The sequence below is a fragment of the Neolamprologus brichardi genome, chromosome 22 (genome assembly GCF_056152115.1).
Source record: "Neolamprologus brichardi isolate AB-2024 chromosome 22, ASM5615211v1, whole genome shotgun sequence".
NCBI lineage: Eukaryota > Metazoa > Chordata > Actinopteri > Cichliformes > Cichlidae > Neolamprologus > Neolamprologus brichardi.
In genome coordinates, this window is record NC_142124.1 from 25,528,548 (window position 1) to 25,547,586 (window position 19,039).

Here is a 19,039-nt window from a genome sequence, read left to right on the forward strand (position 1 = left end):
GCTACAATGAAAAAGTTTAGCTTGTTTTACAGATGTGAATTCCCTTATTTGTGATGTTACTTACTTACCTGCACCAATCAGAATTCATTAATCTCTTGAATTAAATACGATGACGGCGTCTCTTTTCCCAGTATGCCTGGCTGCTCTCAATCACAAATCTCTTATCACAAAGCAGAAGCAGGTGAACATAATGCCTTTAAACATAAAGTCATATTTGCAGGACCGATAATTCATTTGATCTTAATAATATGTGACCATAAAAAAGATGATTTGTATTCCTGCCGTATTCTGCTTGGAAAAAGAACAAAAAATTAGCAAGTTGGAGCCTAACAATGGAGATGTCCGCATTTACCAACCACATTTTTACAGGAGTCAAAAACTGTTAGTGTAAAAAAACCGCCAAGAGCCCCAACTGTTTTTTGATGCATTTTAATACATGGAAGGGGAGCAACATTTAAACTTGAAGCTGGTTCAATCTAGCAATGTTGTGCTTCTAGGTAATCCATGTAAATAAATGTAAATTTGACATAAACACAGGAGCCCCTCACAGAGCTGTGACTCACTTTTTGTTAAAGCGTTGCAGATCTGATTTTACCATGAAGCTCAGTTTGCTCTTCAAGGCTGCTGCAGTTCTCTTCTGTGGTTTCCCGTTACTCTGACTTTATGGATGTACAAAATAGAACCACTGTATTCCCATGAGTGACACTGATGTTACACTGTTAGTAAAATGATAACTAACAGTGATTAAAAGACATTTAGCAAATACAAATATCACACATCTTGATGCATTCTCAATCATCCAGGTAAGTAAATCTCCAAAAGTTGATTCTGTTCATCTGGACGTAGCGTTTTGTGGGAGAAACGTTTCGTCACTCATCCAAGTGACTTCTTCAGTCTCAGCTGACTGCAGGTTTCCCCAATCCTATAAACAGTACATTTGCATTATGACTGAAACCAGCCCACTGAAGGAACAATGGGCTGGGAGGTCATCTTCATCATAATTATGCAAATTCTCATGACCATTGATCAACAACCACTGATCAATGGCCATGAGTACCATTCACAGATAGTTGGGGAATGGCTGCAATCACAGCATTGTAAGATGGTGAAAGATGTACCCTTAGGCCCCCTCCTCGATTCAGAGATGGTCTTTCCCTTTTCACATAAATGGCCTCCTTGACTCCGCGCTCAAACCAGCGTTCCTCCCTGTCCAAGATGTGTACATCCTCATCCTTGAAAGAGTGTCCACTGGCCTGTAGGTGTAAAGACGAGGTAGCTCTTCTGTGTTGTGCCATCCGCTTCGCCAAAGGTTGTTTGGTTTCCCCGATGTATAAATCCTGGCAATCCTCCTGGCACTTAACAGCGTACACTATGTTACTCTGTTTGTGTCGGGGGCCCGATCCTTGGGGTGGACCAATTTTTGGTGCAGCGTGTTTTGGGGTTTAAAAGCCACAGAGACCTGGTGTTTAGAAAAAATGCGTCTCAACTTTTCCGATGCTCCGGACACATACGGGATCACTACAGGTTTTCGCTTAGTCTCTGTCTCTGTGGCTTTTAACATCCATAGAGAAAGGAAGTGACTTCAAGAAGTACCGTTTCTCCCACTGAAAACGCTACGTCCAGATGAACAGAATCAACTTTGGACAAATATCACACGTACTAATATAATAAAACAGTTTCAGGAATAGATACACACAGTTTGCTTTTCATGCCCCATTTTGCATTTTTTTTAGTGGCAGTTATATCAATATTTTTAACACTGATGTCATATATACACTGTGTTTTCCAGTGCAGATTAGTTTTAGCGTATTTATTTAGTCATAAGGTCATTATTTAGTCATTCTTTCCTTCCTTGAGATGTCAGTGGAAACAAGGTGAGGTTTTGTCAGCCTTTGGCATTATCAGCTCGTCTTCAGCTTTAGTCTTTTAAGCCAATTTCTCATCCATCCCTCCCTCCATCCATCCATTCATCCATGGAGCTGTTGGACCCTATCTTAGCTGTCATAGGGCAAGGGGTACTCCCTGGACTCCCTGGTCTATCATAGGGCTAACACAGAGAAACTGACAACCATTCATGCACACATTCACACCTGCGCTATAGCTATTAAAACATGGCTGCTGTCAGCTGTAACAGCATTATTATCACGCTCCCAATTACTCAAACCATATGCAACAAATAGCAAATTGCCTCTGTCATATATCACAGTGGCTCAATAGCTGTATAATTACAGTGGGTGTGTGTTTGGGTTGTATCTTTATTTATTGGTCAATTTACCTGTGTGCTGCAGTGTAATCAATAGCTATGTTTGATGCCTGTATTGTCGGTGCTGCATTATTAGCACCGTTGTGTAGCTTGTAAGATTCTGATGACTGGATCCAGTCCTGCCTCACCTCATTAGGGCTGATAATTTATCCCCTAATGCTCTCTTTCTTCCCACTAAGCCTGTCGCCTCCAACACCATTCACCTCGCCCCACCCCCAAATTGCCGTTAATGAGAAGGCAATAGCCGGTGTAAGGGATTGTGGGAGCGTGGGTGCAGCGAATAGTCAATTGACCTCAATTCCATGCGACCCTCAGCGCGGGGGAGCAGTCCGGGTGTTTGCTTCCATAACCTTGATGCACTCTGAGCCCCATCTCAATAAATCAAGAGCCAGTTAATGAGATTAGAGGGTTGCACAGATCAATGAGGACAGCCTGAGCTTTACCATCCTCAGCTCTTCTGTCCTGAGCGACTCTCACAACAGCCAAAATGATTTAAAGTAATGATTTTCTTCCTTTCTCTATGGATGTTAGAAGTTTGCATGCCACGGACTGTAGCAAAGGGGAAGGTGGAGGCAGGAGGGGGGAGCTAACGAGAACAATCAGACAAGTGAGACCAGATGGGGAGTTTGCTTAGCTCTGCAGTGTTTACCATTCATGCAGGCATGCATAAGCAATGTAATCTACTACCTCGGTGACGTATGTTCAAGATGTGTGAGTGATGAGAAGGCACCGCTCTCTAAAGTCCTTCCACCAGGCATGTAGACACAGGACAGATTGCTTTATTTGTCCTATAAACCTGGATGATTGGCACCAGGTAATGAAGCAGGTAAATGTGTGCAGATGAGTGAAGAGGCTTAAACAAAGGAACCAAGTGTGTCTATCTGTTGCGCGAAGGGCTGAGCCTAGAGAGAGGCTCTGCGACTCTTTTTAGTATTCTCCAGAGGCCCCACAGGGGTCCACACATCCATCTGCTCAGTGCTATTGATAAAGATCACTGTCCAGCACTGCCAGCCAACAGATTAGCCGCAGCAGGCCACAGAGCAGCAGCTCCACACAGGGGTAGGACCACCATATCAGAGGACTCGGGGGAGAAAGTGCATCCCTAAGCAGCTGCTGGTGGTACTGGTGGTAGAGATTAAATAGATTAAATTCAAAGCATACCCAATAAACATTGGGTGTCAACACCTCCTGAGGGAAGACAGGCTGCTTCAGAGATATGTTGGATCGTGATCTGAGGTGCTCCTGGCCTTCAGCATTTAGGCTTTAACTGATATAAGATTTTAAATTTCGTGGCCAATAGTTCCGGATTCTACATGTCCATTGTTAATATAATGTTAACATATTTTGTCCTTGAAAATAGGATATTTTCTGATGTATCCAACTTTTTGGCAGGAAGTCCTCTTAGAAGATGATACACATCTATTTAGAGACAGGACAACTTATCCAAACTATGAGCTGTCCAACTCTGTGGGCTGTAGTAGAGGAAATGTAGTTTTAGAAAAAAAATTAATTTCGGAAACTGTATAATAATCTTTTGTGCTCCATACCAACAGTTTCTTATACAAAAATCAAGGTTTAAGTTAGCATGGCTTTATTTTATTATCTTGGATCAGGACACAGCCACATTTAAAAAGACTATATCAAAAATGACAATAAAAAAGATCCAGTTTTAATTCAAACTGTGAAAGTATGTTTAATCAAATATTATAATTAAGGAATCTAGGAGACAAGTACTTAGAGTCCTGGAGAGTCTGACATATATTCTTCTGCATCATGAGCACACATACATTTATAAGTACTTTGTTTCTGATAAGAAGAAGTGATTCTTCAACCACTCGTCCAGAAGCAGAAAACAGACTAGCCCAGTAATGCATGAAACAATAATAATTGCTGTGTGTGCTTTTATGTCTTTTTTATATCTATTTTTATTTCTATTGTATCCTTTCATTTGAAATAGAATGAATCACCACCTTATCTTGCAGAGGGATTGGTGTACCCTGGTGATACTAGAAGCAGTGTTGTCGTTGGCCCTGTAGGGTCTCCCAAGGTAAATGTGTTCTAGGTGAAGGGCCAGGCTAAATGTGCTTTACAAACATTTTATGGACAAAAAAACCCTAAAAGGGCTATTGCTACCATGCAGTAAGGTTACTGCAACTCTGGCAGTAGCCAAAGCAAGGAGGGCTGATGGGACTCTGCTGACCTCTGCTGAACTGAGGACATGATAGAAGAACTACTTTGAAGAGCTCCTCAATCCCCCTGACATGCCTTCTATAGTCGACCGAGAGCATAGGAACAAATCACTCGGGGTGAGGTCACTGAGGTAAATAATCAGCTCCTTAGTGGCAGATCTTCTTGGGTGGGTGAGATTCTCTCTGAGTTTATCAGGGCCCTAGATATCGTGATGCTGTTGTGGCTGACACCACTCTACAACACTGTGTGTTAGTCGGTGACAGGGCCTCTGGATTAGCAGACTGTGGTTCTACTTCCCCTTTTCATGAAGGGGGGCTGGCGAGTATGTTCAAACTTCAGGGGTTTCTCAGCTTTACTGGTTAGGCCCATGCCAGGAGGAGGTGAGTGTGTCTGTTAGTTGAAACCTCAGATTCTGAAGGAACATTGTGGTTTTTGTCCTGGTCATGGAACACTGGAGTATTCCCTCAAGGGTATTTGAAGGTGTATCCGGGTTTGCCCAACAAGTCTACATGTGTTGGGCAAACACGTGTAGACTGTAGGTATTGAACCTCGTCCCTCAGGGTGTCCTGTGGAAGCTCATTCTGGAGTATGGGGTATCTGTCTTGTTGCTGTGAGGTATCTGGTCCCCGTACAACCGTTGCCAGAGCTTGGTCCTCATTGCCGAGAATAAATCTGACTTTTGCCCTTTGTCACTAATTCTGTGTATATTTTGTTTAATTCAGACTTTGTATATAGTTTTTTTAACACTCAGGTGTCCTAAACATGCGGCCTTATCAGTCAATTAATAACCATTACTAACAGGTCCTTCCTCTCGCAGCTTAAAAGATGAAGACTATAGCCGTGTTTCATTGCACCTGTAATGGAAGATAAGCTTGCACTGCTGAGTCTCTGATTAAATCATTAGGTGTCATTTGACTGAGTTCATGACCCTCTGCCTGACTCTGCTTGACTCTGGTGAAGAGACTTGCTGTTTGAGAGTGGACTTTGAGGGACAGAAGAGAAATGAGTTCAGACAGGTTCACTTTCTGTCATCTTGGTTTCTGGAAGAAAAAAATGTGCTCTTTGAAAAAAAAAAAAAGTTTTTTCTCTGTAACACTCTTTTAAAAAATTCACCCTTTATTTTTTTTACTCTTTGTCCTCTTGATCACATTGTCTTAATCCTGAATGTATCTCAGTATTACACCCTTACCCTACCCCTATAAATTTCCTTCTCTCCTTCGTTACTTACCTCTCTTACTTAGTAGCTGCAAAAGGTCACCCTCTCAATTTTTGTTGTTTTGTTTTAGACACTTTTAAAACAAAATTTGTAAATGTTGGACTTCTGGAAAAACATCTTGATGTTCTAAAGCCAGTTTACAGAAGAGCTTACGTAAATTGGATTTTTTTAAAAAAAGAAAAGAAAACAGACCAGACAAGAATTGTCTTTCCAACATTTCTTTATTTCTGCAATAGTCATTCAATGTATTTGCATTAAGCTATTACCTCTCATAGTTGTTTTATTGGTAGTGGCAAGGTCTGCCATCACATAGCTTACCTAAGCATGAGGGCTTCACTCCAAATCTAGCCCAGCACAATTTTATCTCACTGATAACAGCTCCACATTCCCCAGCGTATCAAAGCTTTATTCATTTAATGCTGACTGAAACAGAGCAACATATTGCTTCTTTTTCATATTATAAGCATCCTCCTGAAACTTGTATTATTGCAAAGAACTGATACAACTGCAAGTACAGTTAGCATTAACAGCAACAGACATTGTTAACTTGACTGTATTAATTTCTATCTGACATATAAGAGGTTAAGTAAGAATTTTAAGAATTTCTCTTCTAGTTATCTGTAGAATTATATTCATTTAATTACAAAATTATTCAGCTCACATAAGTTTTATTCATATAGTGCCATTTTACAACAGTTCACTCTGAAGGTTTATGTTAATGATGTTAAAATGACCATTTTTTTTGCATTTATGCACCTACAATGCTTTATGAAAGGATCCCATTGTTTTAATAATCATATCTTATTTATGTGCTCAAAAGTTGAGCTATACATGATATATGACTACACAGTCTTGTCGCCTAGTAACCACCTAGCAATGGGCTAAAATATGTTTTTACCATTTTTGCAGCATTTTTTGGCATTTTTGCACCTGCAACACTTTTTTAAAGCACTGTAATTTTCATTTCATTTCTCAGCCAACAGGAAAAACAGACCAAACTATATTTCAGTAGGAGCATGTACTGCTAGTGAATAATGACCCAGAATATGCCACAAAAGCAGTTCTAGGACTTCTAGATGGATAGAACCTAACTAGATGTGCATTCCATTTACTGAAGACAAATCTGAAGGTAGAATGATCTACAAAAAATCAGCCACAAGAAGCGACTGCCTGGGTCTCAAAAAGTATCTCAGGGTGAGACAGAGCAGTGATTCCCATTGTGACAATAATGTTACTGTCCAAATTATTATGCACCAAACCGTGTGGAACATTTTCAGTTTTTATCAGTTTGTTCTGAATGATTAGATTTTTGAAGACTAAATATTTGGAAAATGTAACACACGCACAGTTCAATTTTCATCATTTCAAAGGAACATAGACTTACCTGAACCTAACAGTAACCTTACTTTAACATTAAACTAAGTTTTCCCTTTAAAATTTCATGATTTATATCGTGGGTTCTTTCTTTGTGTCCCTTCAAGTCCCTTCAATGTGACTGCATAAACACATTTAAGTCCACACACAGAAGGAAAGAAAGCCTTCAGCATATGCTGTCTGGTCCTTTATATCACACTGCAGTGGAGGCACTGTACTCATCCTCAGCCTGTTAAAGGAAAGTGGCAGGGCCACTTGCTTCTCATATATTTATGTTTTAATGCGACAAAGCCAATATAGATCAGTAGTGTTAGTTTAAGTTTACTTGAAGAAGTCAATTAAACAGGACATCCTTCTCCTTTTTATTCAACACATTCATCAAAAATTCTAATAACTGGTTAAATTAAATAAATTCATGAAGAATGTTGGTGTCTGTGTCAAATGGTAGCTTCTTTATTAGTGTGCACACAAAAATGTTTCCTGCAATTCTGCAATAAAAACTAAACCTAAAAATATTAATTACTGTGCAAATCTTGTTTTTATTGCAATCTAGTTTACAGCGTCCACTCTTCATTTTATGTATTCATAGCGAAGGCCTAATGGGACGTTGTATGGATTTTGTTAGTCTACTATCAATGTGTTATTTGTTAGTCTGCTATCAATGTGTTATTTGTTAGTCTGCTATCAATTCTCTAGCATTGAATTTTATGAGCCAAACACGATGCCACAGGAGGTGCATATTAAAAATGCTTGCATGATTTTTTACCTCAAATGTAACTGCCCTTGTGCAGCACTGTTCTCAACTGTCTCCACTGCCTCGTAGCTGAGCTTGCTTTCTGATTTGGATGCACCTCTCATGTCATTTCCTTTGGTTGCTGACAATGACACAGGGCTCCTTCCTGAGAGATGGCACCCTGCTGCTCGCAGTACACCAAACCTTTATTCACACATCACAGGTGTGTTTGCAGCGTTAGTTTTTGGTTGTTTTGTTTGTTGTTGTTTTTTTTTGTTTTTTTTTTTGGGGGGGGGGGGGTGGCGGCCATGGCCTGTTTTTGTCATAACAAAGTAGACAGAAACGAAGCTGAGAGAAGGCTGGAGAATGACCTTGAATTTGAGATTTTCAGTTGGACAAATCCATCTTTTATACTGCTTGTTGAAATAGATTTTGCTTTTTGCATACTTATATGAGTATTATATGTTTTCTCTCTATGCATTGTTTCTGTCTTTTAATACAGCTTATATACATAGAGTAGCTTTTACATAATATTTGCAATCGTATATAAAACCCAATGCAATGCATTGCAGGTCTAAATTAGATAGATAGATAGATAGATAGATAGATTTGGCAATGGCACAAATTTTGATTTTCATACAGTCTGCTTCAGTTTTGATTTAGTTTTTTTTTTTTTTTTTAACATGTTTGTTTATAGCTTTGATAGTGGCGCCAAGCTTCTGGCCACCAGTAGTGTTTCTCTGTCAGTCCTAATATTGTTTTTAGCTGCTTAAATGTGGGTATTATTATATTATTTGTAAATACTGCAAGGGGATTCTACTGTAACGTTTGTATAATGACTTGTGTGAGTATGCATAGCTACTGCATGCCAACATTATTCCTCAGCGTCTGACACAGTCATAGCGACACACACTCGTCTATAAGTGAGGGCAGATGTGGAGGGGCTTAATGATGGCTCAAAGCATGGAGCTGAGTGAATCGATGGTGGTGGGTGTGTTGACGCGTGATGAATTGTAGAGTTAATCGGTCAGACGTCTTTAATGGCCTGACATAGGAATGAAAAATAAAAATAAATTAGTGGAAAGAAAGCCTTAGTCTGTATCCATCTGCCAAAGCCTTTTGTGCTATTGATTTGCCTCAGGCACTTAAAGCCTGATGTATTGTCAACATTGCACTCTATTGCCTGTCTAAGTACACGGTCACAGTCTGACTTCCACCGGACTTTAGCATAGACAACTAGCAGTATTAAGTGTGGGTGAAATGTCTGAATCAGAGCACAGCTACATCTTTCATCTTACCAGGTGTTAATGCACTCAATCCCCAAGTTCAGAGTTTGTCATACTGTAGTACAAAGTGAAGACTTGCTTGCGGCGGGAATGATTTGTGATCTGTTGACTGTAATTACTACTCGGAAACCTAGAATGACTTTGTTGCATGCTGGGAGGCCTGCACGTTCACTCCGAGTCGCTGCGTGTGGCTGGCTCATTTAGATGACTGACTGAATATTTAGGCTGTGTTTAAGAACTCCTGCAGATGATTTAATAAAAGGGCCAACGGGGAACGGAAAGAGATCTTTAGTCATGTAAGGATTCATAGGGGTTTTGTCTACATTTATAACATATCAAATTGTACAGCGCCTGAACCTTGAACGTTTGGGCTTAGTAGATCACAAATTGCTCTGTCGTCTTAACAGTATTCAAGTTAAGATTATTTAACTTGATTACTGCTCACCAGTATATGTCAACAGAGGAGACATGGTGATGCATTGAACAAAAGTGTTTTGACCTCTGTCATTTTAAGGCAGCAAGATTGCGTTAACTTTGCATTTATGGTGGAATGTTTGTAGGTACATGTACTTGAGCAGTTCCTACTTCTGGCATTACTATTATTCAGAATGGCAGCTATTAGTGGCTAAGTCCCCCCCTCCACCTGTTCTGTAGTGCTGGCTACCTTTTATTTGTGACAGAGAAATCCTAACTCAGAGATCCACTTGTTGCTTTTCAGGATTTTCAACATCATGTACCTTTTTTGTTTTGTTGTTTTTTATCTGGAGGCACGTGCTTTGGCAGTTTCCAACAGCAGGAGCATGTTCCAAAGCTCTGCCCAATACAGCAGATTAATAAAATGGGCATTTGTGTGTTTATTGTAAACCATTATATTCCCATGACTTCACCACCACCGGGTGCCAGAACCACTCTGCTGGACAAGCTACTATATGATGACACCATGCAACATGTTCTATAAAGATAGTAGCATACATTATAAGTGACAACATGCATGTTTATGTTTAAAAAAATCAAGTGGCTACCAGTGGCAGTGCTCTGCATTGTACAGTAGGCATATATGCATAAATTTCATTCAATTTAATTAAATTTTATTTATACTGCGCCAAATCACAACAACAGTCGCCTCACACTGTAAGGTTGACCCTACATAATACTTTTAGGCATAGATATTGTATCTCTGCAAAAAGCTGCCTTACATTCAGAAGTGTTTAGGTCTGAAATGGGTATCTTTGCCGCTTGTTTGACCTTTTAATACAAAAAGAGGCTCTAGAGGGCTCTGGCGTCTTTATTCTGAAGGGCTTACACTAAAGCCTGACATTTCCCTGTTGGTGTTTTAAAGAGATGAAAAGGTTCTGCTAATAATTAATGCTAATTTAGCTGTGATTAAATTGCTGCTTTTGAAAAATACCACACAACGGAAATGAAACATTCTTGATTATGGTGTAAAGCCAGGATAAAACTTTACAATTAAGATTCCCCTTTAAATTTGTAGTAAGTGAAACAAAACATGTGAATTTTCTGTTCTTGCCAGCCGTTTAGATATTAATTTTAACCAATTTATTTGCCATTCAGCATGCAGCAGGGTGTAGTCATTTAATTTACCCTTTGTCTTCACAGGTCATCTTTGAAGCGACTGTTTCTGAGGAGCGGCAGGGTTATATTGCCTTGGACGACATAGTGCTGCTCAATTACCCCTGTTGTAAGTACCCACTTCTGTACAACTCATAACAATGGTGGTCCAGGCCACAGAACTCAACAGCTTCTGAAAAGTGATTGAAGACTATGAAACCATTCTGGTGACAGCGGGGCAACCGCAGCACACATACCTGGTACATGCCCAAGTGTCAGACCCACAATGACACAGCGGGAGGTGTCCCTTTTGTCCTGGAAGAACAGCCGACCTTTTCTACTGATCGCTATGCTCCCAGCCGGGTGCTTTTAAAGCTAATGTGATGTTACAGGCAGGAAAAGGACAGCCAGTGTTTGTACTTTGATCCTCTCTGGGAGATGTTTTTTTCTTTGGCATCACTGGGATATCGGGAGGCTGGTGGTTTACGGGTGTTATTGAAAATTCTGTTATGTTCTGTTAAATTACTATTACACTCTCCGACTGTGTTTTAGTGTGTACAGTAGTTGATGCTGGATCCATCATAGGAGACCTTTTTCTTTACAGCTGTGCCATTACCAAGATGATTAGCTCTATTGGGCATCATAGACAAAAGCTTAATGTGAACTGATTGGTCTGCCTGGAAGCAGAGGTCATTGCAAAAGCTTCAGTAATGCATGCTGACTTCCAGAACAGATAACGTGGAGCCAAAACAGCAAGTACTGAGAATCAACTGATAATGGGCTCGGTGTTAGTGTTTTATTAAATAATAGTTTCAGTCATTTAAATGCTGTAATTTCGACCAATTATTATTGCCCAGTTGTGATATGATGCAGAGTGTTAGATTACATAATTACTCTGTAATAAGCCATTTCTGCACTGGGTGTTGGTATATCTTTAAACTAAATCAAGCATATATAAATATTATATGACTAATTGTTGGCAGGTAAGTGCGCTTATTCTTCAACTTATTCAGTTACAGTAGCTTTTCAGTGAATGAAAATATAAAACTAGTGCTAAACTTTAAAGCATTGTTTTTTTAACAAAGCATAATCGTTTTGTATTTCACTAATATCTCATGTACTGCCATCAAACTCCATTCTTTTGATGAGACTGTAGTTGGCTACTTGTCTACCAGTAACCCTGTTCAGAGAAGCAAAAAGACAAAGCCCTTAATGATATTACCAGATGCGCTGTAATGTGTTGTATTCTAGATTGTTTCACTGCCCCCTTGTGGTCAAAAATCTCTTCATGCGGCTTTAAATAGAATAGTAAAGTCGTGCTTGAACGACCCAGAAATACCGACATTCGTACTGTTCAGAAACCAAGTACTTCTGTATTCCAATCTTTATAACTAACATCCAGTCTGGCTTTCAGTAAGAAGGGAGCGGGAATGGAAATATTGTTTTTAGCTGCTTAAATGTGGGAAAATGCTAATGAATGATAATGTGGAGTATTTATGAGCTCATGAAATTCAGATCTCGTTTTCTAGGGCTACTGGCACTGCTAAAAATCAGCGAGGCCACATTATATAATTCATTGAATCCACACTGGGAAACCGACAGAGGAGCTAAAACCCTTTCTTAAACCAGCATGCAGATTCTTTTTTTTTCCGAATCGAAGCTCAGCTCAAACTTTAGCACTTGCCCTCTGTTACCCTGTCCTGAGAGGAGTAGGATACTTGTCCATGGTGATTAGTGATGGAGTGGTGGCAGGTGCCTTTGCCAAAGCCCCTCAATATGTGAGCCAGGCTGAGTTTAGCCTTCGTGCAGATGGTGGCGTTTGGATCCTCAACATGCCTCTAAGCTCACATTAGGGGACAATGTCCCTCCAAGGCGCTGCAACATATTATATGTGCAGCATAAACACATGAATCATGAAGCACATGATTCATGTGTTTCATCTGTGCTCAACCAAGCATGTCCACACACAAACAAAAATCTAGAACAGAAAAACGCATACACGTGCACAGAGTTTTGCACTTGACGTATAGCTGCAACAGCAAATGCACACACACACACACACACACACACACACACATACAAAGATGTAAGTAAACATTAGTAAGGCAGTGCAAATTTCCCTGCAGGCAACAAGAATAATAGTATGCCCCTTTAGGAAAGCTTCAGCTCAAAAGCAACCGCTACTCGGTTTACATTCCCACTCATTTGACATTTGTCTTGTTTTCCCCTGGAGTCCGTGCCTTTATTCTAAACACGTGTTTCAGTCAAACCAATCTCTTCTGCATCACGGAGGCAGAGGCAGCATCACTAATTTAAAAAGCCAGCATTTCAGACAGACAGAATACATTTGAGACTCAATTTACCTTGGCTCTTTTTATGTTTAACACTATTAATTAAGTCACATATCCAACCTACTAGGCTTTTAGATTTAAATTAAATTTTCTCTGTCACTATTAATGCAACTGCCTCATCCTCAAATGACTCCTTCTATAATTGGCCCTGAGACTGTTAGTCTTTTAGAGAAGACTTTAAAGTTGGCTTGTTTTCTCCATACAAAATACTCAGGGTGGAACAACAACAAAAGTCCATTGGGTATCCATTCTGTTAATTTTTCATTCTTTTAATGCCACGTTAGCCAGAAATGAGCTAGTTGTGGTTTGAGATATGCACCTGAAATTACTTACTGTTACTATGCTGATTGAATGGACGGAGCACCAAAAGGCCGAGAGAAGGAAAGAGAAACACGAGCAAAAAGGTAACATTTTCGATGCAGTTTCTATCATCCCATTCTCTGCAGATGTTGCTGTTAGTTACCGTGGAAACCAAGCATGAAAGTGTCTGAATTAAATTTTGCCCATCACATTGGTTAGCCAGTAGAAATCATTCCCACAGTACATATCCTGCTAACGCCACAGAGGGAATTTCTCAGTATGCTCTGTGTTTTATATAATGTAGGTTATTATTTTCTCATTATATTCAGAATGTTGTTCATTAGTGTTGTTTTAAGGGGTAGCTGTGTTACCCACTCTCATTGTTTAAAGAGTGTTTGGAAGCGTAAAAACCTAAATGAATGCTTGCTCAGGCCAAAATTAGTCTAGAAATGTTTCCAGCACTCTATTCTAACAGCCTGCAGAAACAAGCAAAGAGAAATTAGATTGGCTGTTGGGTGGGTCTGTGATATATTGCGTATTTTTAATAGTATTTTTAAGATACTATATTGTATTTCCTGTAATGGAAATGCACTAATCTATGCAAATGTTGAAATATGCCACTGTCTGGCATCATTGCGGCTAAGATCAACTCATGTATGGCTCAGTACATGAGCGGGGCGCAGAAAGAGCAGGAATACCAGAGGAGCGAAACACCAGCCAGTAGACAGAGCAGTCGCCCAAGACTTTTTTTGCTAGGCCCCCCTTTGTTTTACAAGAAAAATGTCCCCCCCCCCACGTGCGCACACGCACGCACAAACACATCCTCCAACCATACACACCCATATTTTGCTCCATTGCTGTTTATTTCACACCTCAAACATTTAGTAAACAATTAAGCAAATACAAGTAATCTGCAATAAATTACAGGTAGTAAGAAAATAAACTACTAACTCTTTTATGCTACGTCCGCACCTACACGGGTATTTTTGAAAACGCAGCTGTTTCGTCCACACGGAAACGGCGTTTCGAATCACCGAAAACGGAGAAAAAAGGAGTTTTTTTAAAACTCCTTTTTTTCACGTCACGCTGTGCGCACATTATTGTTTACATGAGAGGAATTGCAGAATGGCAGATAGTCAGATTAACAGTATTTTGTCTCTATCTGCAGTATTTACAGGCTTACATATAAACATGCAGTTACCGTCCCTCTATTTAGAAAGGCAGAGGCGTCACGATGTGATTATTTTACGTGTAGTTGTTTTTTTCCTGTGTAATAATATTCAACATTGCTATCAATACATTTTTCAAAAAATGCCTCTCTGTGCAAAATGGGTTTAAAAACATAAACAACTGTGGGATACTGTTTGTCCGTGATTTGAACCGAGGGACAAATCGTGGCAGGATCAGCCTGATATTATTTGTATATTACTGTAACTTTACTGTATAAAGAGCTAACATCTCCAAAATGTCAGGAGTAGTCATTACAAGAAGTGTTTGTGAACTATTATGCAGGGAGACCTACCCCGGCACTTGTGCAGGTGAAACCAAAGGGAAGATATGCTTCACCATATTTTCAGTCTTTGGCTTAGAATGAAGTTGGTTTGGAAACATATTCAGCGATGCTTCATCTCCTGCTTTGCGTTTGTGTGGGAGCCCCATGCTAGCAGTATCCAAGCGTTTTGTTTTTTTGTTTTTTTTCCCCTTTTCATACTCTGCGCCCCACACTTTGGGAAGGTCTGGACTACAAGAAGGCCTATGACTCGATGCCCCACACGTGGATCTTCTAATGCCTAGAACTATATGAGATCAACAGATGTTATTCTATAGATGGCATCAAGCTGTATGCCAAGAGTGAATGGGACATTGATTCACTGATCCACAGCACCAGGATATACAGCAAGGACATAGGAATGTGATTCGGACTGAAGAAGTGTCAGCTGGTAACAAAGAGAGAGAAAGTCGATCATGGCTCAAGAGTTGGGAGTTCGCCTTGTAACCGGAAGGTTGCCGGTTCGAGCCCCGGCTCGGACAGTCTCGGTTGTTGTGTCCTTGGGCAAGACACTTCACCTACCGCCTACTGGTGTTGGCCAGAAGGGCCGATGGCGCGATATGGCAGCCTCGCTTCTGTCAGTCTGCCCCAGGGCAGCTGTGGCTACAACTGTAGCTTGCCTCCACCAGTGTGTGAATGTGTGTGTGAATGGGTGGATGACTGGGTGTGTAAAGCGCTTTGGGGTCCCTAGGTGGGACTAGTAAAAGCGCTATACAAATACAGGCCATTTACCATTTACCATTACCATTTACCAAAGTAGTCAGAACTGAGGGGATCGAACCAGAAGGCAACATTACAGACACTGAGGACAGCTACAAGTAGCTGGGGAATCCTATAGGCAAATGGGAACCATTGGAACCACAAACAGTTGTTGTAGTTATATTAAATTCAGTTAACAAGAGGCTCTTTTAATTCATTAATGATCATTTAGACACTTTTACTTCATAATTACGCTCAGCTTTGGTCCAAAATTATCAACATACTACATCAAATGAGGTGATGGACCTCACTATTCACCATTATGAAGTCAAATTGGTCAATTTAAAAAAAAAAAAAAAATCAGCAATCAGTAACTCTTGTGTTAAACAGTGTTTAGTTAAGTTAGGTTTATCTAATAAACTATAACTCACCTGTTGCATTAATCTAATGTGTAGAGCATATTAGAAAGTCACCAAAACAAAGAAATGTTACATCAGTGCCTGTTTCCTTTCTCTACCACTACTAAGCTATTGCAGAAAGAGTTTAAAGTCAGTTTTAAAAATTATATATTTCCCATAAATATATTTCCTGAAATAAAAAAACATCAAATGTTTAAACTGACACATATTTAATAAAATGCCTATTTTGATTGTGCATCAACATTTATTCTTTTCTTTATTTATTCATCAGGATTTGACCTTGCAGTTGTCAACAAAGTGACAACAGATGGAAATATTGATAAAAACAATTCAGTTATCATTTTTGTATTAATTTTTATGAGAAAGATTGCGGTGAACCTCTGTTACAGAAACACCAAATGCATTTTCTTTCATAAATATACAAGGTAGCTTAAAGAAACGACCTGAAAATGTGGTTCAAAATAGCAGAAGGCAGTATAGATGTATTAGCAATATGCACATGCAGTGTTCCACACATTACAGTGAACGAACATACCGTATTTCCCGGACTACAAAGCGCACCTGAATATTAGCCGCACAAGCTAAAATCAGGGGAAAATCCTGTTTTGTACATACATTAGCCGCACCTGACTAAAAGCCGCAGGTGTTTCAATGTTGACCTATCATATGTAAGAGAATATGCACAAAGGGAATTGTCAGGAAAGAGATGGCTGTTTGGAGACACACCCCTTTCATTAATATTTTGAAAAACAAGTTATGGGTACATATTTGCATAACTTTTTAGGTATATGTACAAGTAGCGGTAATTACAAGTACAAAACATGTACTGTGCTTCATAAATGAGTAACAAATGTAGTACATAACAATAACCTACAGCACACCAGAAAAATAGATTCGGACTACCTTTTAGGCTCAGGTGCAGTGACAGGGCTTTAACAAGAAGAAAAGTCAGTCATTCACCACCATCTTCCTCTTCTTCCTGCGCACTCAAACCACCAAAGTCCTCTTCTCCAGTGTCGGAAACAAACAGGCTCAGGATGGCTTCGTCCTCCACTCTCCGCTTCTTTCCTTCGTTGTCACTTTCAAAACCAAACAAATCCTCGTTGTCAGTGTCAGAGTCGAACACCCTCAGAAGGGCCGTGGCGGTGTCCTGCTCTCCATCACGCAGCAGTCCAGCCCTTCGAAATCCGTTGGTGATCATGGATGTTTTCACACTTTTCCACGCACAGATTCCACCGGTGGAGTTGAGCATAACTTGCTTTTCGCAAGTTTATTGCCGCTCGACATCCACGCCTCCCGCTGAACGCGTAGCGCTACTTTGAAGTTTGTTTTTCGCGCTGCTTGTACGGCACTATGTTGCCTGGCGGATGGACATGTGACCAACATACCACTCTTGAACCCCAATACTGTGTATCTGATCACATGCCCTTCCACCAGGCAACGTAGTGCCGTACAACAGCGGAACAAACAAAACAAATCGTCTTACGATATGACAAAAATCATGGACAATCCATAGAAAAGCCGCACCTGACTAAAAGGCACAGGGTTCAAAGTTGAAATTTGGCTTTACTGTTTTGCATTTTACTTTATTCCACTGAATATTATTAGGTTATTACTACCATTCTTCTTAATTTGGCATTAAAAAGAGCAGTTGAAGTTAAGGAAGTAGCAAAAATATTTGATCTCGCAGAAATACAGCTTTCCAAAAATGGTTTGCCTTCAGCCTTAGCTGCATCCTTTATGCTCTCAAATGCTGACATGGTGGCAATGGCAGTCCATAAAAGTAAAGCCCATCATTTTCTTTTTTTCTAAAACCCAGTGGTACAAAAAACATTTTTCATATTTTTCCAGGGACACATGGATAGTTTTCTTTCACCTATTTCATGTTTTTGCCACATAACTGCCATGACACAGCTGTGATGTGCATTCCAAACTGATCGACGGAGCTTTTGTTGTGTTTGTGGTTAAATATTTTTGAAAAGTGCTCTGGACAATGCTCATGTGAACCATTTATAGTTGTTTAGAAAAGTGAACAGAAGCCAGCAGTGATGTTTGTGAGCCTCTATCTATATCTAGGTGTATATTTTATGTGCAGGCTCTAAATAAATTAAACTTATCATCTGTGTTTTCAGTATATTTAGGCAGCAAAGCTCAGCTCCAGATGTGGCACTTTCATCACTGTGTATCTCTGTGTGTGTGTTCTGTCCTCCTACCACAGACAAGGTGGCTCATTTCTCTCGGCTGGGTGACGTGGAGGTGAATGCCGGGCAGAATGCCTCGTTCCAGTGTGTCGCCACGGGAAAAGTCTCTGAGGCTGAGCCCTTCCTGCTGGAGGTGAGACAGAGGGATTGTGCACATTAGCGTGATTGTGTTTTCTTTGTATTAATTATCTTCGCTCGCACAGTCAAGGCCACAGCTAAGCTTCTACATAACACCTAAAATGAGGCCCACGTCCTCCTGAAACTCTGATACATAATCTACATACATAATAATTTAAATCTACACTTTTTATTGAATAGTTGTTTTTCTTTAACAAATCCTAGAGAGTAACTAGATTTAAGATATATGATATAAACAGGGTTGTCTTTTTAAATGAATTGTGATGATGTATGAAAATTTCACAAATGTTGTTGTGATTTAATGTAAATTTATGTGTTAACGAAAAGTCTTGAGACTCGATGCCCTTGCTGCAAGCAGGGACAAAACGGTGGTATCTGTGATTATCCTTCATTATTCCAGTTGTGCATTGGCATTTATATTAGTTCAGTCCACCAGAGCACAAAACCTTGAAAGAAGTAAATGAGATTTTTTCCGATTGGGTTGATGTGGAGTTTTGAAACGCACCATTAAACATTTGCTCACAGTGAATTTAGGAATACTGAGGACTGCAGTGCTAAGTGTAGACTGCATCGTTGTTCCTTTTCAATATGGTGATTGTTTCAGATTTAGAGATTTGTTTGTGATTTGGATTTCAAACATAGCAGAATACAAACCAGAGCCTAAAAAAATGTCCATTAATTCTCCCAAATGCAGCAATTTGTCTCCTTCCAGATCTTCTTCTTGTGCATCTCTTGGTTTCTTAATGCTGCT

At 39.9% G+C, this 19,039-nt stretch overlaps 1 protein-coding gene across 6 annotated transcripts in view; it reads left to right on the forward strand.

Moving 5' to 3' along the window:
- The window catches only part of LOC102794632 (receptor-type tyrosine-protein phosphatase U-like), a 257,206-nt gene that overhangs the window by 135,537 nt on the left and 102,630 nt on the right, over window positions 1-19,039 (forward strand). For all 6 annotated transcript variants that reach the window (XM_087835513.1, XM_087835515.1, XM_087835514.1 and 3 more), the window contains exons 4-5: window positions 10,680-10,761; window positions 18,168-18,283. In XM_087835513.1, the coding sequence (XP_087691639.1) occupies window positions 10,680-10,761; window positions 18,168-18,283 (198 nt within the window). The remainder of the gene's footprint in view (window positions 1-10,679; window positions 10,762-18,167; window positions 18,284-19,039) is intronic.